General features: G+C 53.7%; 1 protein-coding gene across 1 annotated transcript in view; it reads right to left on the bottom strand.

The window, feature by feature from the left end:
* The window catches only part of ADAMTS10 (ADAM metallopeptidase with thrombospondin type 1 motif 10), a 73,770-nt gene that overhangs the window by 34,828 nt on the left and 17,552 nt on the right, over nt 1–21,390 (bottom strand). Inside the window, exons 3-8 of the mRNA XM_059869854.1 lie at nt 16,826–17,181; nt 10,146–10,305; nt 6,899–7,116; nt 5,209–5,292; nt 4,008–4,153; nt 622–665 (exon numbers count right to left, since the gene is read on the bottom strand). Coding sequence (XP_059725837.1) covers nt 622–665; nt 4,008–4,153; nt 5,209–5,292; nt 6,899–7,116; nt 10,146–10,305; nt 16,826–17,181 — 1,008 coding nt within the window. The remainder of the gene's footprint in view (nt 1–621; nt 666–4,007; nt 4,154–5,208; nt 5,293–6,898; nt 7,117–10,145; nt 10,306–16,825; nt 17,182–21,390) is intronic.

Here is a 21,390-nt window from a genome sequence, read left to right as displayed (position 1 = left end):
GCTCAGCCTGGAACTCCAGCAGGCCATGGACAAACCCTAAAAATGTGAGTGGTTCTTAATCAGCAGGCTGGAGCTGGAGCTGTTCCAGGGATGGAGCAGAGGAGTTCCAGGGCTCAGCTGAGCTCAGGGCTGGTAGTTTAGTGTTCACAGAAGGGACAGGAGGCTGGGAAGCACTGGTCTGGTGCTGGGGCAGGTGCTGCACCTTCACTGGGAAGGGATGGAACAGGTGGGATGGGGATGGCACAACTGGAAAGGGGAATGGCACAGCTGGAAAGGGGAATGGCACAGCTGGGAAAGGGGCTGGAACAGGTGGGAAGGGAATGGAACAGGTGGGAAGGGAATGGAACAGGTGGGAAAGGGGGTGGCACAGCTGGGATGGGGATGGAACAGCTGGGAAAGGGAATGGAACAGCTGGGATGGGGATGGCACAACTGGAAAGGGAATGACACAAGTGGGAAAGGGATGGCACAGATGGGAAAGGGGAATGGAAGAGCTGGGATGGCACAGCTGGAAAGGGGGTGGCACAGCTGGAAAGGGGAATGGCACAGCCCACCCTCATCACATTCCCGAAGTTCTGTGTGCTGCTGGGGGCTGCTGAGGGGGTGTCAGAATTTGACTCACCCAGGGTGCCACAGGGCTTGTTCTTGTAGATGCAGATGTCGTACCTGTGAAGGAGAGAAGGTAGCATTAAGGACACTTCTGAATTTGGGGGTTTTCATTTTGCCCATCCAGACCACTCCAAACCAGCCCCTGGAACATTTCTGGGATGGAAATAGCAATGGTGACAGGAAGGACAACACTCACTTTGCCCAGGCTGAGATTCACTGAGGGTTTTAATGACATTTCCTGCCCTTTAACTCTGAGGCAGGGCTGAGCCAGGGGTTTGGTTTTGGTGAAATGTGGTGGTAGAGCATGAGCAGGGAAGAGAACAGAGCTGGAGAAGGGTCTGGAGCACCAGGAGCACCATGAGGGAGCTGGGAAAGGGGCTCAGCCTGGAGCAAAGGAGGCTCAGGGGGGACCTTGTGGCTCTGCACAACTCCTGACAGGAGGGGACAGCCAGGGGTCGGGCTGTGCTCCAGGGAACAGGGACTGGAGAGAAAACAGCCTCAAGCTGTGCCAGGGGAGGTTTAGATCAGATTTTAGGGAAAATTTCTTAATGGAAAGGATTGTCAGGCATTGGAAGGGGCTGCCCAGGGCAGTGGTGGAGTCGCCACTCCTGGAGGTGTTAAAAACATGAGCAGATGTGGCGCTTCAGGATGTGGTTTAGTGGGCAAGGGGATCTGGTCAAAGGTTGGGCTTGATGATCTTGGAGGCCTTTTCCAACCTTAATGATTCCATAAATCAGCAGGGACAAGGTTATTCCTTGTCCAAGGTTATTCCAGACCTGGAGCTCTTTGGGTTTGGGTGGGTCCAGCTCTGCTCCCCAGCACTCCTGGGAGGCACTGGGCACAGGGGGAAGAGGACAGGGCCAACCTCTGCTCTGCCAGCTCAGGTCTCTTGCAGGAAATTGCATCAATCAAACAGAGAAACACAGAATTCCAGCATGGTTTGAGTTGGAAAAGACTTTAAAAATAATCTCATTCCACCCCCTGCCACGGCAGGGACACTTCCACTACCCTGGGGTGCTGCAAGCCCCGTCCAGCCTGGCCTTGGACCCTGCCAGGGATGGGGCATATGAAACTTGATTAAAAACAAAATAAAAATAAAGAAAACATTTCAGTTTGAAAACATGTTCCATTTCAAACCCCGCTGTGGTTTCATGAAAACGCTCAAGTGATTTTTTTAATTGTTTTTTTTTTCTGTTCAGATCTTTACTGAGAATTTTCCAAACAAATCCAATCTGAGTTGATTCAAGGTAACTCTTCCCTCTGCTCCTGGTCTTGGCTTCCAGCCATTGCATGAAGGAATCCTCTCTTTGTACCAGGAAAGGTAAAACAAGAAGAGCAAAAACCTCCTCCAGATGGAAACGCAGCATCCTCAAAATGGGCAGAGGTGGTAGCTCCAAATGAGACCAGTTTGGGTTGGAGAGGGAATCTTCTCATTTCCTTGCAAAGGTCAACATTTGGGGTTTGCCAGTCTGGGCTGAAAGGGGCCAGGCTGAGAGCTGGGTAGGTGGGGTCAGCTGGGGGACCAAGGGCCAGCTGGGCTGGGCCACCCCGGAGCCAGGTTGGGGTGACACCGAGGATTGTGATCCCAATGTGGGTTTGGGGACACCCATGGGGTGGGGGCTGAGGATTGTGATCCCAATGTGGGTTTGGGGACACCCATGGGGTGGGGGCTGAGGATTGTGATCCCAGTGTGGGTTTGGGGACACCCGTGGGGTGGGGGCTGAGGCTTGTGACCCCAATGTGGGTTTGGGGACACCCGTGGGGTGGGGGCTGAGGATTGTGACTCCAGTGTGGGTTTGGCGTCACCCATGGGGTGAGGGCTGAGGATTGTGACCCCAGAGTGGATCTGGGGACACCCATGGGGTGAGGGCTGAGGATTGGGACCCCAGAGTGGGTTTGGGGACACCGGGCAGGACCCCCCCAGCACCGCTACCCCCTGACCCCTGGAGGATGAGGGTGGGCGGTGAGAAGTGGCAGCACACGAAGGGTTAAGTGCGACACATTCCCGGGGATGGCTCCTGTCCCTTTGGCCCCTGGAAGTGCCCAAACCTCTCCCCTCCTCACGGCAGGAAACCCAGCGAGTGCAAAACATTTGTTGCTTTGTTTTGAGCGAAAGCCTTTAAAGCCTTCGGAGGCTCTGCTTTGACACGTCCCTGCAGGAGAAAAAAAAGCCCCGAGCTCAGCAAGATCTTATCGGGACACCGGGAATTTATTGGGGCCGGGGCCGGATGCGCCGGGCGCTGTCCAGGCTCAGCAGCGGCTCCGGGCTGGCTCCAACATCTGGAGGGAGGACGGAGAGCTCGGAGCCGGCGTTTGCATCCCAAACGGGTGGAGGGAGGGCAGGAAAAAGCTGCAGCCCCTCGGGAGGGGGAAAATCTGGGGCTGAGGGGCACTTTTGTCGCTCCTCTGTGGGGTCTCATCAGAGGGGTGTTCCAGGCTCGCACTGGAGCAGGAGAGCAGCACATGGATTAAGGAAGCAGCTCCCACCTGGAGTGTCCCCTCGACTGCACTTTCATTTCCTGACTCTTTCTCTGAAGGAGAGGGGGAAAGGCACAAAATGATGTTGGATTTGCCTTTGGCCTCTCTCGAGGTGTTTTGTCTCTGTTCAAGCAGGAATTTGTGGGCACTGGGGGGACAGTCCTGGACACAGGCAGCAGCAGCTGGGGATTCAGCACTCCCTGTGCTCTCCATCCCTGCAGCATCCTGCGGCCTTCCAGCTGCTCTGCCATTTCTTCCACTGTCCCTGTCATCCTCTGTGTCCTCCTTCCTTCTGACCATCCATCCATCATCCATCCATCCATCCATCCATCCATCCATCCATCCTTTATACATCCCTCCATCATCCATCCTTCCATCCATCCATCCATCCATCCATCATCCATCCATCCATCCATCCATCCATCCATCCATCCATCCATCCATCCATCCCTCCATCCATCCATCCATCCATCCATCCATCCATCCATCCATCCATCCATCCATCCATCCATCCATCCATCCATCCATCCACCCCAGCAAAGACCGAGTGAAGACTGGAGGGTGACAACAAACTGGAGTGGAGATTGATAAACTGAACTGGAGTGTGATAACAGTCTGAACTGCAATATTCTGCACCCACTGAGAGTCAGGAAGCCTTGGATGAGCTGGGAGCCTGGGGACAGCTGGCACCCCCTGGGCACAGTAGCACCCCCAGGGGACAGTGCCGCCCCCAGGGGACAGCTGGCACCCCCAGGGCACAGTGCCACCGCCAGGGGACAGTGCCACCCCCAGGGGACAGCTGGCACCCCCTGGGCACAGTGGCACCCCCAGGGCACAGTGCCACCGCCGGGGGACAGCTGCCACCCCCAGGGGACAGTGCCACCCCCAGGGCACAGTGCCACCCCAGGGGACAGCGCTCACCGGGTGATCAGCACGGCGGTGTCGTGGTTGGCGATGCCGTTCTCCGGGATGGCGTTCCCGTTGCCGTTCCTGTTCACGATGGATTTCTGCCACTTGCAGAAGCTGTCCAGGGATTTCCCGGCGTGGTGGTTGATCTCCAGCGTGGGCTGGAATGGAAGCAATGGCAGAGTGTGCTCCCAGGCACACTGGGGGGAAGGCACTGCCCATTCCGTGCCAGCAGAGCACTGACACCACTGCAGACAGTCCCAGTTCCTCATGGAGGCCATGGGAAAGCAGGAAAAGTGGGACTTTGTCGAGTCTTCTTTTTGTCAGGGTCAGGATTAAATCACGGGATGGTATTTCTTGTTCAGACTCAGATGTTTATCAGTTCTTATCTCTGTCACAGCCTCACAAACCCTGAGTTCTGCAGCACTTCACTCTCACAAACTAAAAATGGAGCCCCATCTCTCTCTCTACAAGGTCTTCTAAGGATAAACTGCCCAATTAAGAAATGACACCTAAATTATTTTCACTTTTAACCCAATAACCACCAATGGCCCACAGTGTGCACTTTTTTATCCAATTACACAAAACCATCCAAACCCATGGAGAAGAAGATGAAGAAGATGGAGAAGAAAGGAGAAGGAGAAGGAGAAGGAGAAGGAGAAGGAGAAGGAGAAGGAGAAGGAGAAGGAGAAGGAGAAGGAGGTGAAAAAGAAGGAGGAGAAGAAGGACCAGCCTCCACCCTAAAACCTTCATCTTGCTTTATATAGACCTTATTGGGACACCTTCATCTTGCATTATATCTGTTACTGTATTCTAAACCCTCCAACTCTAAGTTTCCCACCCTGTGATATCACACACTTCTATCCAAACTCCACACCCACAATCCCAGTTCTGTCATTCCATTCTGGAAGCTTCTCCACAGCCTCAGGTCAATGCAGTGCTCTCCTGGGGGTCAGTGCCTGCCAGCACAGAAAGTCTGAAATTCCCAGTAGCCAGGGCTCCAACATCACTTTAGGAGAACTAAAGCTGCTTAAACCCCCCAAAGTCACCTTATCATGGAAAAATTCAGATTCCCAGAGGTCTGCTCAGCTCAGTCCTCAGGGGGCATTGGGAGGATGTGTGCTGGGGGGAATTCGTGGGAGTGACATCCAGGGGGGACACAGAGCTCCTGGAGGGAAGTGCAGACACAGGACAGGCTCAGCAAAGCCCAGCTTACCTGATCCTCGGTGAGCAGGATCAGCCGGGTGACCAGGATATTGACAATATTGCCCAGACTCGAGTCCTGGAAAAGTTTGGCAACCTGACCTCCAAGAAACAAGAAAAGAGGAGTCTTAAAAATGAGCTCTGTGGCCAGGCGAGCTGGGGAGGGCTGGGCACTGCAGGGGGGGGTCTGAACCCAACATTTTTGGGAAGCAGGGATGGGGATGGGACTCCACACCACCACCTGAGCAGCAGAATCCCCAAAACCACGGTCAGGGCTCGCTGTCCCAGAACAGTGAAGTCAAAATCCCGCAGCCCAGGTGGGGCAGCCCCCACCGCTGGCATTTTGTGCAGCCCCGGGGATGGAGTTCTGCTGAGGGGAGGGCGCAGCATCCCTCGGAGGGGATCGGGACGGGCACAGCATCCCCCAGGAAAGTTTCGGAGCAGATGAAACCGGGATTGTTTGAAAATCTGGCGTCGGGCTTTAGAAATGCAAAGCGTGAAACGCGATCCTGCGGAGGACGGGACAAAGAGCCGTCACAGAGGGGCTTTCAGAGGGTTGATGGATAACTTCCAAGCCCATCTCACCTCACAGGAGGATCCAGTGCGGCCAATTCAGGCTGTCAATGCACCCAGCCTGGTACCCTGCCGCCAGCAGAGCCCCAAACCAGAACCAGAGCTCGGGGGGATTCCTGAGCCCCTCTCTCTGCTCAGCCCCCAAGCGTGAGAGCTGCCGGTCCTTCTGCTTTCCCATGTGGTTCTCAGCTTGCCTGGCCGCATTTGCAATGCTAATTTGAGCTGAGAGATGCTGCTCTAAGAAAGGCTTTTGTTCTCCTAGCCCGGGGTCAGACAGGCCAGAGTTTACCTCTGCAGGCTCCGGGGTCCCTCTGCTCAGCAGCAGCAGCCTGGCAAGATTTCTGACCCCCAAACCTTGCTCTGAGCCTGGGCAGAGCCACTGCCAGCCTGGCAGGATTTCTGACCCCAAAACCTTGCTCTGAGCCTGGGCAGAACCACTGCCAGCCTGGCAGGATTTCTGACCCCAAAACCTTGCTCTGAGCCTGGGCAGAAGCCACTGCCAGCCCTCGACAGGTGCCATTTCCCCATCCTGCTTCATGCAGGAAAATCTCCTTTTCCCACCATGGACTTTTGGGGTTGAGAGGAATGACAGGTTTGTCTTTACAAACCAGCTGTGGGGCTGCTGGTGGATAAAACCAGCACTGGGAGGTAAAAGAAGCAATGGGAATGATTCTACTGATTGATGAGTGGGAAAAGATATTGACTTTCACAAACAAACTGTAGTTTTGCTGATAAATGAAATTGGATATTTAAAGATGAAAGAAACAATGGGGAAAAAACCCTAAATTCCATAAGAATCAAAAATTAAAAGGGAGGGTTCTACATTAGAGAGGAATCTTTGGTATCAGGTGTATCAGGAAGTCTGTACCTCTCAAGTAGCTCAGCCAATGGGAAAGAGAGAAGGGAAATTGGGATAAAAAGGAGGCTGCATCCTCCAAAAATCTGAGAGATCCCAGAAAAATTGGAGAGGCCCCATGGCCTCTCCCTTTATTCGAATAAAGCAGAAAGGACTCCTCTGTCTCCTTTTTGGACATAAACCTCTGGTGTTTGTGGATTAATTTTCCTGACAGGGTGATGAACAAGAATTCTCCCGCAGCCCTGGAGGCTCCTGGTGTGGGTGTAACACTTACAATATTCATGATGGCCAGGATGTACTGCTCGATGTCCCTGCGGCCGTGGTAGCCCACCATCATCTTGTCAGCCACCACCAGGGTCTCCACGTAGCGCTCGGTGCTCACCGACCTCTTCAGGGGCAGCTGGCCCCGCTGGCTGTGGTTGCCCGATGGCTTCAGGGGGGAGGGCTTCAGTGTCCTGAGCCACCAGTGCCTCCCCTTCCAGGGCTTCTCGTCTGGGGAGGGAACGGCACGGCTGTGATGCCCTCGGGATGGCTGGGATGCCCTTGGGACGGCAGGGATGCCCTCGGGATGGCAGGGATGCCCTCGGGATGGCTGGGATGCCCTCGGGATGTCTGGGATGCCCTCGGGATGGCAAGGATGCCCTCGGGATGGCAGGGATGCCCTCGGGATGGCAGGGATGCCCTCGGGATGGCAGGGATGCCCTCGGGACGGCAGGGATGCCCTCGGGACGGCAGGGATGCCCTCGGGCAGGAGCTGCCGGCTTCCAGTACAAAGCCGCTCTGTCCCAGTCCCTCCCAGTCACTCCAGTCACTCCCAGTCCCTCCCAGTCCCAGTCATCCCCCCCCAGTCGCTCCCAGTCACTCCCAGTCCCCCCAGTCGCTCCCAGTCACTCCCAGTCCCTCCCAGTACAAAGCCGCTCTGTCCCAGTCCCTCCCAGTCCCCCCCCCAGTCACTCCCAGTCCCTCCCAGAAATTCCCAGTCCCCCCCAGTCACTCCCAGTCCCTCCCAGAAATTCCCAGTCCCCCCCAGTCGCTCCCAGTCTGCCCCAGTCCCTCCCAGTCCGTCCCAGTCCCTCTCAGTCCCCCCCTCAGTCACTCCCAGTCCCTCCCAGTCTGTCCCAGTCCTCCCCAGTCACTCCCAGTCCCTCCCAGTACAAAGCCACTCTGTCCCAGTCCCTCCCAGTCCATCCCAGTCACTCCCAGCTCCCCCCAGTCACCTTCAGTCCCTCCCAGTCTCTCCCAGTCATTCCCAGTTACTCCCAGTCCCTCCCAGTACAAAGCCCCTCTGTCCCAGTCCCTCCCAGTCCTTTGCAGTCCCTCCCAGTCCCTCCTAGTCACTCCCAGTCACTCCCAGTCCCCCCAGTCGCTCCCAGTCACTCCCAGTCCCTCCCAGTACAAAGCCACTCTGTCCCAGTCACTCCCAGTCCCCCCTAGTCACTCCCAGTCCCTCCCAGTCTGTCCCAGTCCCTACAGGCAGGGGAGGCCATGGAGGATCTCTTCAGCTGCCCCAGGGGAAGCTGAGGCAGGATGTCAGAACAGGACCCTTCAGTGCAGGAGCCCCTGGGCAGTGGAGCTGTGTGCCCAGGGCGGTGCTGGGGTCACAGCCCTGGGGGGGTCAGGGGAGCCTGGGGGTGGCACCCAGTGCCAGGGCTCAGCTGATGGGCAGTGTTGGTCACAGCTTGGGCTGGATGACCCTAAAGGTCTTTTCCAGCCTCGCTCATTCTGGGGTTCTGTGATTTCTGGGGGGACCCAGAAAATGTCCCTAAGGCAGCCCAGGGCTTTCCCCAGGCTCCTGCCAGCCCTGCTGGCCTCTCCCCTGCCCTCCTGTCCCCTCCTGTCCCCTCCTGCCCAGCAGATCTGTGGCCAGCCCACCTCAGCCCCAAACCCTCTGGGCTGCACAGCCCTGCCCTCAGCTCTGGCCCAGGCTGGGCTCAGAGACTGCACAGCCATAGCCTGAAAAGGAAACCCTTGCAGACTCTTTCCTCTTTCCTTTTCCTGGAAATTCCTCTTTCCTTTCTCCAGGAAAGGACCTGGATTTAGGACTTGGCTTTTCCACCACAGGAAGGGCTCAGTCTCTGCAGCAGCTTTGTGGGACTTTGCTTCAAGTGCTGCTGAGCTGAGCCTGGGGATGTCCCCAGCAGAGCCATCAGCTCCAAATTCCCTGCCTGGAGACCACCACAGGACAGGGGAGTGACTGGGAGACTCCAGCCCTGCTCCTGCCCTGCCAGCAGATCCAGCTGGATCCTTTCCCCTGCTCTGAGGTTCATCACACCCAGTCATGGGACAGACCTCAGGCAGCCCCAAAACCTCAGGCAGCCCCAAAACCTCCCAGCTCCAGCTCCTGCAGGGATCCAGGGGAGCTCCTGGGGGTGTTCAGGGCCCGGGGGTGCTGGGCAGGGCAGGGCAGGTCCAGCCAGCGGGGTGAGGGGACGGGGTGGCCTTGCTGGAGCTGTTGTGCTGTGGTTGTTCTAAACTTTGGCTCCCCCTGCACATCTCTGCTTTCCAAGAAGCAATTAGGAGAGGGCTAAATTATTTCTGGAAGCTGGGGAATGTGGCAAAGAGTCAGCAGGAGGGGAGTGTGCATCCAGCGTGGCTTTGGGAGCCGGGATGGGCAGGGCCAGGGAAGCACAGGGTGGCTCCAGAGGTGCTGGTGGCTCTGGGGACACTCAGAGAGGGTGACAGTGCCTTCCAGCAGTGACTCCTCATCTGGCCAAGTGTCACTGCTGGGGCAGTGGATGGACACCCTGAAGTGACACCCAAACAGGAGCAGTCAGGGGCAGCCCTGCTCTGCTGCCACAAACTGATCCATGAAAAGCCCTTGAGCAGGGAGGGCATGTCCCCTCAGCCCTACAGAGCCTCCCTGGACTGAGGGAGGGGCATCCTCTGGGCCTGCCACGTTTTGAGGAGATGGTGAAACTCTGCCTGCTCACGAGGGATTCCAGCCAGGCTCTGGGACAGACTGGTGGGAAGGGCAAGGACCTGGAGGTCTCATGGGGAGAGGCCAGGGCTGATATTTGTGGGTCCTTTTGGAGGTCAAAGCCCTGTAGGTGCAGCAATGGGGCTGATGTGCTGTCACCATTGTCCCTAAACATCCCCTGTGTCGGGCCAGACCCCACATCCCCCCCTCCAAGGGCTTTTCCACCTGGTCCCCATCAGCAGCAGAGTTATCCCAACACGGACACAAACCCCAAAGCCCAGGCTGTGCTGAGCACACGTGAGCTGTGATTTCCCAATCCTCTGCAAATTGGCCAAATCTGGGAGGATTCTTCTGAAGAAAAACAAGAGGTGTTTTTTTTCCCCTTCTATTCCATGCCCTATTTACAAATTCTCAAGCCCTGCTGTGAGGAGGAGAGCACAGGAGCTTCCCAAAGACCAGGCCACCAGAAATGGGTGAAAGCAAACCCAAGAAAATCCCAAATTCAGGAGATGAATTTGGTTCTTTGCCCCGTGGGCCTGTTCTGCCAGGATTTCCCCAGGGGGTTTTGGGCTGGATTTGAGGAGGGGGTGGTGGGGGCACCTACCCAGCACTCCACAGGCTGCATCCATGTGAGGGTACTGCAGGGACGAGCGCTTGTACACCACGTGGGGGCTGCCCTTGCCCTCTCCCCCCGTGCTGACGTTGGCTCCAGGGCTCAGGGGCTCGATGAAATATTCCTCCTCATCTGCCACGATCACCCCGTGCTGCAGGAGGGAACAGAGGGTGTGCAAGAGGTTTTACAGCCACTTCTGGGAGCCAGGGAGAAGTTTGATCAGAGGGTCCCTGTTTACCCCTGAAAGAATTTCCTACCAAGTCTGTTGACAAGAAAGAAATAAGGAAAACCAAGAAAAACCTACAACTATTCCAATAAACACTTTGTTTGTCTCTCATCACCAGTAAGTGTAAACTTATGAGCTTTGTAAAATGTATAAAAAGCATGCATGCTAGAATGAAACCAGGTTTGAAGCCTGCTGAAAATGGAGTGTTGCATTGTATTGTCTCTGTCTCAACTACAGCAAGAGGGGAGGCAATACCAGAGGTGCACAGAGAACCTGCTGGCTTCTCCTGGTGAGGTTTTTGCTGATTAACCCCGAATTTCTGGGGACTGACAAAAGCTGATGGGGAATCCTGCACAAACACTGAACTAGAGGAAGCCACAGAGCAGAGCAAACCCAGCCAGATGGTGGTGGATGCCTTGGGACATCTGTGTTCACTAAAGTCCTCTGGAAATCACAGCCTTGCCTTGCTGAGTTATGAATGAGTTGTTTCCTATTCCACCCACTCGGTCTCAGTGGGATCCCTGTGGGATCCCAAAACCCCTTCAAACACAGCAGCACTCAGCTCTGAGCTCAGCCTCCCCAAAAAGCCAAAAAGCAGCTTAGGACCATCCCCAGCAGCTGGGAACTCGGAGCTGCAGGGAGGGGGAAATCCCCAGAGGCTTTGGGAAACACCCCAATGTTTAAAATCTGAAGGCTGATTAAGCAGAGGCCACCAGCAGAGCCAAACTCCTTCTCTGGAGACTGGATGAGGCACCCCAGCCCCTTGTACACCTCAGACTGGCCACTTCAGCAAGATCATCTCGGGTTTGCTCCCTGAATCGCTTTAGTTTTTTATTCTTTGCCTAACTCAGTCTCAGCTGGGAGCCCAGGCTTTGCTGGTCGTCACCAAACCCACCAGGTACTTGCAGGGTCCCTCCTCTCCACCCTCACAGCAACATTCCCTCGACCTGAAAGGTCTGGGCAACCCCAGAAGTTTCTGGGAGCCCAACACCAGCTCCATCCCAGCTCCTGGCACTGAGCTTCTCCAAGGAATGTGGTGTCCCATCAGCTGAGCTCCAATCCCAAAAGTCCAGCCCAGCTCTGGGTGCAGGCACACCCCTGCCCTGCCACCAGCAGTGTCCTTTGGATGTCACAGCATTTGTCTGTCATTGTCACGTTTTCTGAACAATCTCTTTGCCCAGGATTTTCTCCTGGGAAGCTGAGAAGCCTCAGAGGAAAATGAAAACAAGAATTATCTGATTTGCTTCTCCTGTGTTTTGCTGCTTTGGAATGTGGTTTGGACATTGTTTTCCAACAGGTGAATGCTTCATTTGTTTTTACTTAATGACCCATCACGGTCAGGCTGTGTCTGACTCTGAGGAGAGAGTCACGAGCTTCTCATTATTGTCTTTTAGCCTTCTGTCTGTATCCTTTCTCTACTCTTTAGTATAGTTTAGTTCAGTATTCTTTAATATAATATAGATCATAAAATAATAAATTAGCCTTCTAGTGGAGTCAGATTCATCCTTTCCTCCCTTCGACAGGGGTCCCAGAAAACACCACCCTTGTCCAGCTCCCTCTGTGCCCCAGGGACAGGAGCCCTGCCCTGCCAGGGTGGGCAGCAGGAATTCTGTCCCTGGGAAACATCCCGAGACCCCTCCACGGAGGTACCCCCTGGAGCAGCTTCTGTGCTGGCTGTGGGTTGGACAACCTCTCCGAGATCTGTCCCTCCCTGCCGGGCTGTCCCTGTCCCCTCTCCGGGGTCTGTCCCTCCCTGCCGGGCTGTCCCTGTCCCCTCTCCGGGATCTGTCCCACCCTGCCGGGCTGTCCCTGTCCCCTCTCCGGGATCTGTCCCACCCTGCCGGACTGTCCCTGTCCCCTCTCCGAGATCTGTCCCACCCTGCCGGGCTGTCCCTGTCCCCTCTCCGGGGTCTGTCCCTGCCTGCCGGACTGTCCCTGTCCCCTCTCCGAGATCTGTCCCTGCCTGCCGGACTGTCCCTGTCCCCTCTCCGAGATCTGTCCCTCCCTGCCGGGCTGTCCCTGTCCCCTCTCCGGGGTCTGTCCCTCCCTGCCGGGCTGTCCCTGTCCCCTCTCCGAGATCTGTCCCACCCTGCCGGGCTGTCCCTGTCCCCTCTCCGGGGTCTGTCCCTCCCTGCCGGGCTGTCCCTGTCCCCTCTCCGGGGTCTGTCCCTGCCTGCCGGGCTGTCCCTGTCCCCTCTCCGGGATCTGTCCCCGCCTGCCGGACTGTCCCTGTCCCCTCTCCGGGATCTGTCCCTCCCTGCGGGGCTGTCCCTGTCCCCTCCCCGGCCGAGCTCAATGGGGCAGTGTGTGAGCAGTGCCCGAGTGCCGGGGGATTTCCTCCTGCCCCGGGCTCTGCTGCTCTTGGCTCGGCTCCACCTTTTCAAGCACAAGCGAGGTACTGTGAGGTTCCCGTGGCCAGGCTCCGGCAGAGCCAGCTGGAAAGCGTTTGTGGGATGGGGGGAAGGAGGTCACCCCCAGCCCGGGGGCAGAGCGAGTCCTGCCCCAAATCCATCCCGCTGCCAAAGGGATGTTCTCGCTCCAGCCTCGCAGAGCATCCACGCCTGCCTGGCACCCTCCAGCAGCGAGGCTTGGATGTCACAGGAGTCTGGGAATTGTCCCATCGCTGACCCCAAGGACTGAGCTCTGCGGGGCAGGCGCTGGACGTGACACAGGGCTGGCGAAGGGGGTGGTGAGAGGTCCTGAGAGAGCTCTGTGGTTTGTGGGGGAGCTGCACTGCATATCCTGTGTGTGATTCACACAGGTCAGCTGCAGAGCGAGGAGGGTTTGCACTGTCAGCTCATACCACACTTGGCAAAGGCACAGCCACGGCCTGGGGCCAGAGCTGAGTGACAGAGGGGACATCTGGGTCCATCCTCCCCATCTGGGTCCATCCTCCTCATCTGGGTCCATCCTTCCCATCTGGGTCCATCCTGCCCATCTGGGTCCATCCCTCCCCATCTGGGTCCATCCTGCCCATCTGTGCCCATCTGGGTCCATCCTCCTCATCTTGGTCCATCCTGTCCATCTGTGTCCATCCTGCCCATCTGTGTCCATCCTCTTCCTCATCTGGGTCCATCCTCCCCATCTGGGTCAATCCTGCCCATCTGGGTCCATCCTTCTCCTTGCCTCCTCATCTGTCCTGTGAGGCAGGACATCTGTCATCTGTCCAGTGACAGCCAGGAGGAGCAGATCCCCGTGGGATCATCACCAAACCCACCAGGTACTTGCAGGGTCCCTCCTCTCCACCCTCACAGCAACATTCCCTCCACCTGAAAGGTCTGAGCAACACCAGAAGTTTCTGGGAGCCCAAGACCAGCTCCATCCCAGCACCTGGCACTGAGCTTCTCCAAGGAATGTGGTGTCCACACCAAGGAATGTGGTGCCTGGGTCCCTCCAGGCACTCCTGTTCATGCTGGGCTCAGGGACTCCCCAGGAAAGCTGCCCCTGGATCCCTGGCAGTGCCCAAGGCCAGGCTGGACAGAGCTTGGAGCAGCCTGGGGCAGTGGGAGGTGTCCCTGCCATGGCAGGGGGTGGGATGAGATGAATTTTAAGGTCCATCCCCACCCAAACCATTCTGGGATTCTCTGGTGGAGATTTGGCCTTTTGGCTGTTCCTCTGGCACAAAGGGGTTCAAAACCAAACCTTGCAGGCACAGGAGTTCCTGAGGGATGTGGGAGCTGGAGAGCAGGAGGATGGGCTGGAGCTCGTTACCATGTTCACTGTCACCCCTTCCCTCCTCCTCGTGCTCAGCTCACCCCATAACCAGCTCAGGTCCCAGTTTGTGCCCAGTCACCACCACAGTGCCCAGGTGCCCATGCAGCACCACCTGGGCAGAGGTGGGGCAGTGCAGTGTCCCCTCAGCAGGCACCTGTACCTGGGGCCCTCTTCTGTCCCTTCCAGGATGGGTGATGCCCTCCTGGAGCAGAGCCTGCTGGGGATGAGGGGTGGCACGAGTGGATCAGAAGATCCTGGTCACCCAGAGCACTAAAAAACACCTCCCATGGCAAGTCCAGCCCCAGCTAAGAACATTCCAGACTCCTTCTGCCCCAATCCAGCTAAGAACATTCCAGACTCCTCCTGCCCCAATCCAGCTAAGAACATTCCAGACTCCTTTTGCCCTAGTCCAGCTAAGAACATTCCAGACTCCTCCTGCCTAAATCCAGCTAAGAACATTCCAGGCTCCTCTCGCCCCAGTCCCCAGCCCCACTGTCCTCAGTGACCCCAAAGCCTTCCTCCCCCATCCTCGCTGTGTCCATAACTCTGGAGGGCAGAAGGACAGAGTTCAGGCAGAGGGGAGCTCGTTGGATGACCCTCTGTCCCTCTCTGTGCCTGGCTGCAATCTCCTCCAGACAGCCCTTGGTGCCTCTCCAGAGCTAAACACAGCCTGGGGATGGAACTCTCCCAGTTCCAAGGGCTGCTGGGCCAGTGCTTGCCCTGGCCTTGCTGCCCTGAGCAGTGGGAAGGCAGGGGGATGCCACATTCCTCCAGAGCCAGCAGCACCCAGCCCAGCTTTTGTGAGCACCACGAAATTCCCTGGGACTGGAGCAGAGCTCCCAGGTCCAAACAAAGGGCTCGGGAAGCAGGAGTTTGTGCAGCTCAGGAGTTTGTGCAGCTCGGGTTGTTGGCTGTGAGCTGGAAACTTTAGACTCTGTGATATAATGAGTCAGATTCTCATTTCTGTTAATAACCCACAGCACTGTTCTGGCAGGGTCACCCTGCAATAAATCAAATGGGAATTCATTCCCCTTTGGAAGCTTTTCCACACTGCCAGAATGCTGCAAGGAGGTGGGGCTGGAGCAGAAATATGAACCTGGCCTGGAGAGGCTTTGTCTACCCCTCCAAGGGAGCCATCAGCCTTGGGATCCACTCACGGGGTATGTTTGCTCCATCCCTCCATCTGGCAGCTCAGGAAGTGTGCTGTGCGAGCCAGAAATATCAGAAAATCACAGAGAAATAGGGATGGAAGTCCTCAGTCTATTCCCAGGGCTGGGAGAGCTAATGAATCATACCTGAAGGGGTTTTGAGAGGTTTTTGTCTGGCCTGTTCCTAGAGACCTTCCAAGATCTTGCCCTCTCCAAGCAATCTAGTCCAGAGCTCAGCTGTTCTTACACTGATGTCCACCACTGAGATTCCTTGCTGGTATTTAGGACTGGGATGTTCAATCTGAGCTGTCAGGACTTGGAAAATCAACATTCCCACCCTCCTTCCTGCAGCCTTGCTGGGTTCAAGGAAATGCCACCTTGCCCCCTTTTGATGTTCTATTTTTCATGTTGAAAGACTGATTATTTCAGGTGTTTTTTTCCCTCAGAAGTGGCATTTTTTATCTCCTGAAACATGGACAGAAGCAACCGAGATCGCCAGGAGTTCATCTGCAGCTGGAAGGATCTGGATGCATTTGTGGCCCTGTGAAATCCCTGCCCTCCCTCACTTCTTCCTCACCAGCTCAGCAAAACATTCTTTGCTGTTGCTCTTGGAAAAACCTGGTGAGAGCCAGGTGTGGGTATCCCCAGAGAGCCAGGATTATCCCATTCCAACCAAAGTCAATGGGAAATGCCCAGAAACTGGACTGGAAGTGGCACAGAGATCCCCCATGGGAACCCCCATGGATGTCTGAGGGATGTCTGCACCTCTACCAATCACAATGCCAGTGTGGAATATTAAATACAAAATATATTAAATATAATCTCTCTCTCTCTCTCTCTCTCTCTCTCTAAATATATTATATATAATAGAAAAATATTATATGTATTAAATATATATAATACATATATTATATTTTAATAATATATTGTATTGATACATGATCTATATAAAATGATATATTAATATTATATCAATATATTAATATTATATTATATTATATTATATTATATTATATTATATTATATTATATTTAATAATTATACTATTTTGGTATATTTAATACATATAAAATATATAATATATAATATATTATAATATAGAAATAATATTAAATATAAAAACACAGTATAATATATTATATCATAAATATATAAAATTTGTATATAGTATTATATACACTATATAATATATATAATATACAATCTGTATAAAAATAAAAATATAATTATATATAAATATATAAAAATAAATATATATTATATATAATATATAATAATGATATAATATAATATAAATCTATAAAATATGCTATATATAAATATATAAAATATATATAAGTATAAATACATTAAAATGAATATATAAGTATATAAAATATTAAGATATAAAATCATAAATAAATAAAAAAATATATAAATGTTTTAAATATATTAAATATATATAAAAATGTTTTAATATATTAAATATAAAGCTTGCCACCAACCCCAAGCTTTTGCCACCACATGGGTCGACCTGCTGGAGGACCAAAGCAGCTGGCACTGCCCCCATCAAGCCAAGCCAAGCCAAGCCAAGGCAGACTCACCAGCCCGTTGCAGTTGCTGATGGCCACCTTGGAGCTCAGGTACTGGTCCTGCAGGTGGCCGGCGTAGTGGCAGTCCTCGTGGAAGTCGTGCTGCCAGTCCATGCCATCCCGCTTCCAGTACTCCACGGTGAAGTGCTCGGCCAGCAGGTTGGAGTGCAGGGTGAGGTTGAGCAGGAACTGGGTGTGGTGGGCAGAGACTTTGTAGAAGACCTGCTGCTCCGAGGGCTCGTAGGGCAGCGAGCGCCGCGGCCGCGGCTTCAGCTGGCGGCGCATGTCGAAGGTGAGGAAATCGCCGTTCTGGTCCACTTGGATGGGGAAGGCGATCTCATAGTGATCCAAGCTGGAGAGGAATTCCTCTGGGGAGGGAAGGACACGCATGGGAATGGCAGCCTGCAAAGGGAGTTGGACGCCCAGCAATGCCAGCCCGAGCGCAGTGCAGGGGGAGGGTCACGGTCCTGCCACGGAATTCCAAAAATTGGGATCCCAAGGCTCTGCCCAGCCTGCAGGATCCTGGGTGTCCTGGACTGTCAAGCAAACTGTATTCTATTTGCCATCTGGATGGCAGTTGTCTTCTGTTCATTGGGCAGTTTTCTTTATCTCTTCCACACCCACTCCTCCCTCTGGGCAGACACCTGCTGATAAGAGGCTGTTGGATGTCCCTGCATGGCTGATAAGAGCTACAGCATCCCACTGGGAGATGTGAGCCCAGAGGAAGGAGCCAGGCATTCCTACCCGGATATAATCTGGAGGTTCTGGAACACCAGCACGGCTTCTCCACTGGATTTCCCAGAGGAACAGCAGCTGCCTCTTCCCCTGGATCTTCAGAGGAAGACTCCACCCTTCTCCAGGATCCCTGCTCCAGCAGAACCACCCCTGGCACTGCAGGAGGGCTGAGCCACAATTCCAGTGGGACTGCTGCCAGCACCCTGACCCACAGGGTGTCAGGCTGTGTTCTGACTCTGGCAGTGTTGGTTTAGTTCACTGCATTGTTTATTTTATATTTTTATCTTTTCCCTTAATAAAGAACTGTTATTTCTGCTCCCGTATTTTTGCCTGAGAGCCCCTTAATTTAAAATTTATAGGAACTCGGAAGGAGGGGGTTTACATTTTCCATTTCAGGGGAGGGTCCTGTCTGTCCAAACCAAGCACAGCCTGCAAACGGAGTTGGACACCCAGCAATGCCAGCCTGAGCACGCTGCGGGTGGAGGGTGTTGGTCCTGCCACAGCATTCCAACAATTGGGATCCCAAGGCTCTGCCCAGCCTGCAGGATCCTGGGAAATTCTCCAAACACTGCAGCCTGCAGAGCCTTGGGTTAGCAGATTTTGGAATGCAGCTTTTTCCTCTGCAGGTGATGGAGAGGAAGAGCCTGGCCCAAAGGGCTCTTCAGGACACCCCAATTGTGGCTCTGGACCTGGACTGTCCCAAATCCTTTCATCTCCACTGGGCAGAGGCAATCCCAGTTTTGCAGAGTCCAGCTCTGAGCTTTGCAGGGTTATTTTAACCTGAATCCCTCCAGGAACAGACCCAGCAATGAGGTTTCTTCAAAAGGAGGCAGAAGGAGCCTTGGGGTGACAATGACTCAGGGGACAATTTAATTTAATTTTCTCCCTTTGAGTTCCTCAGGACATCTGCAGCTGCCACAGGGAGCTGCTGGCTCTGAGAACACAAAACAACAGCACCACCCCAACCTCCCCTGCAGTCAGAGCTGCAAGGGCTGCAGGGGCACAGAGTCCTTGAAATGCCAGTCCTGACATCAAAATTAGAGAGAGGGAAACCAGAATTCCTCCAGTGGTGCAGAAAATGAGCAGGAGGAGAAGTCAGATGTCCCAATTCCCCAGCCAGGTCTCTGTCTGTGACCCCAGCCTGCCCTCCCAGCTCCCCGGATGGTTTTTGTCACCCCAGCCTGGCTAAGCAGCTCCCCTTGGGGCCCTTGAGCTGAGCCTGGGTGGTGCCACCCAGGCTGTGCTGTGACAAGGGCACTGTCCCCAGCCCCTCCACCTGTGCTGGCACAGCAACACAGCTCTGCAGGCTGCCAAACAAACTGGCACGCTGCAACCTTAGCAGAAACTCCTCCTTTTCAAAGCAAAATGTCCCAGGGACTGCCAGATTGGATCTGAGCAGAGATCTGGTGTTGCAGCCCTGCCTGCTGGGAATTTCAGACTTTCTGTGCTGGCAGGCACTGACCCCCAAGAGAACACTGCATTGACCTGAGGCTGTGGAGACGCTTCCAGAATGGAATGATAGAACTGGGATTGTGGATGTGGAGTTTGGATAGAAGAGTGTGATATCACAGGGTGGGAAACTTAGAGTTGGAGGGTTTAGAATACAGTAACAGATATAATGCAAGATGGAGGTTTTATGGTGAAGGCTGGTCCGTCTTCTTCAACTTCTTCTTCTTCTTCTTCAACTTCTTCTTCTTCTTCTTCAACTTCTTCTTCTTCTTCTCCTCCTTCTTCTCCTCCTTCTTCTCCTTCTTCTCCATGGTTTGGGTGGTTTTGTGTAATTGGATAAAAAATTCCACAGTGCAGGCCATGGGTGGTTGGTTATTGGGTTAAAAGTAAAAATAATTTCGGTGTCATTTCTTAATTGGACAGTTTATCCTTAGAAGGCCTTGTAGAGAGAGAGATGGGGCTCCATTTTTAGTTTGTTAGAGTGAAGTGCTGCAGAACTCAGGGTTTGTGAGACATGGATAAGAACTGATAAACATCTGAGTCCCAACAAGAAATACTGTCTTGGCTTTCAATGCCGACCCTGACAGAGGCAGAAAAGAAGCAAAGGAACTGACAATCTGGCTCTGTCTGACAGCCCTCAGCCCCAGAGGCTGGGGCTGAAATGGGAAATATCCATGTGTTGGACCAGGACAGCTCCTCCTCACTGAGTGTCCTCCTGAACACCTCGTGCCTGGAGTGTTTGAGCCTCCTGAGCCCTCACAGGAGGAGATTTTCCCTCTGTTCCTCTGAAAAAGTCTTCTTGTGCTATCTGCATCCTACTTGTTGTTGTTTCCTTAGCAAGCAGGAGGGGCCTGGCTGCTCCAGGGTGGCTGAATTTTGCCAGCCCCCACCTTCGGAGCCTTCCCAGCCATCGGAAACTCAGCCAGATCCAAACTGCACTCTCACAACAGGGCAGCACTGGGAAGTTTTCTTTTCCTCTGTTTTCCAGTGTGGGAGCCTGACAGAGTGGTTTCCTTGGCCACCAGGAATGGGATGGCCCTTCCACCCTCTGGGATTAGGGCTGAGCTCCCATCCTTCCCAACCATAAACACTCCTGGCACCTCTGAGTTGCCAGAATTAATTATTAGGGTTTTAACTTCCCATGCTCCAGCTTTTCCTCCATCCCAGAACTTCCCTGTGATGGGGCTGGGCAAACAAGGGTGACTTTTTGCACTCAGAAATGACTTAAGGCTTGGAAAAATTTGCTGTCGGAAGTGTTTTGTTTTCCTTTTTGCCTCTTTGCAGTCCACGTGGGCTTGGAAAAGAGTGAATCAGAGGGTGGTTTGTGCTCACTGTGGCTACAAAGCACCTGGGACTCGGGGCTGGAGGCTCTGATCCTGACCTGAAAGGCTCTTCAGGAGGAAAAACGTGTCCAGAGCTGAGGGTGGGGTGGTGTGTGAGAAGCTGGTGGTGCTGTGGGCTGGACACTGCATCTCCTCAGGGATGTCACTCTGGACACAAACAAAACCACTGCAGGGAAGGATGAAAGTTTCACAAGAAAGTCTCACAGATACATATGCTTGGCAGAAAGATTTTTGGATGTAGAGTCTGAAGAAGGAATAGAAATGAAAGCAAGTTTTGATCTAGAAGAAAAGAATTGCTGAGCCAGTCTTACTGAATAACCAAGGAGGCAAAGGGTGTGTTAGTTAGAAGGGGTTTTATGGCTCAGAGCAAAGGATAAACCCACCCCAAAGAAGAAGATATTTTTACCAAGCAGAAAGAGAGCACAGGCAAACAAGTCTGCAAATGCTGCAAGTAGAAAAAAAGTCTCAGAATTTTCCACTGCAAGAAAACTGAAAAACAACTTCTAGCTTAAACTGTAATGTACTGACTTTTAGTGATTGGAGAATAGTGACATAAATGTAGTAATTAGAGTAGTTATGATAGGCTATAGGTAATAGTTAAGGGATAGATTGGTTCTACTGTATGAAGATGCTCAGTAAAGAAAAGTAGATAATGCATTGTAACCTAAACTCAGGGTCTCCAGGCCTGCCTGCAGCTGGAGCTGGCAGCTGTGGGCACAGCTCTGTCACCCACCACCCTGGACTGCTGTAACTCTTGGATGGAATAAGCTGCATTTAGAAGAGCCCCTGGAGTCCCACATCCCTCATTCAGGCTCTTACAGTGGCGCCCAATGTGGGGCACCATTAGTAAGAGCCTGAATGAGGGATGCAGGTCTACAGGCCTGCCTGCAGCTGGAGCTGACAGCTGTGGGCACAGGCTCTGTCACCCACAACCCTGGACTGCTGTAAGGTCTTGGATACAATAAACTGCATTTAGAAGAGCTGCCTGGAGTCCCGAATCTCTCTTTGAGGCTCTTACACACTACACCATCCCATCCCATCCCATCCCAT

This window comes from Haemorhous mexicanus, chromosome 29, assembly GCF_027477595.1.
Source record: "Haemorhous mexicanus isolate bHaeMex1 chromosome 29, bHaeMex1.pri, whole genome shotgun sequence".
Lineage (NCBI taxonomy): Eukaryota > Metazoa > Chordata > Aves > Passeriformes > Fringillidae > Haemorhous > Haemorhous mexicanus.
The sequence above is the reverse complement of the archived record's forward strand: the minus strand, read 5'-3'. Positions and strand labels throughout refer to the sequence as shown.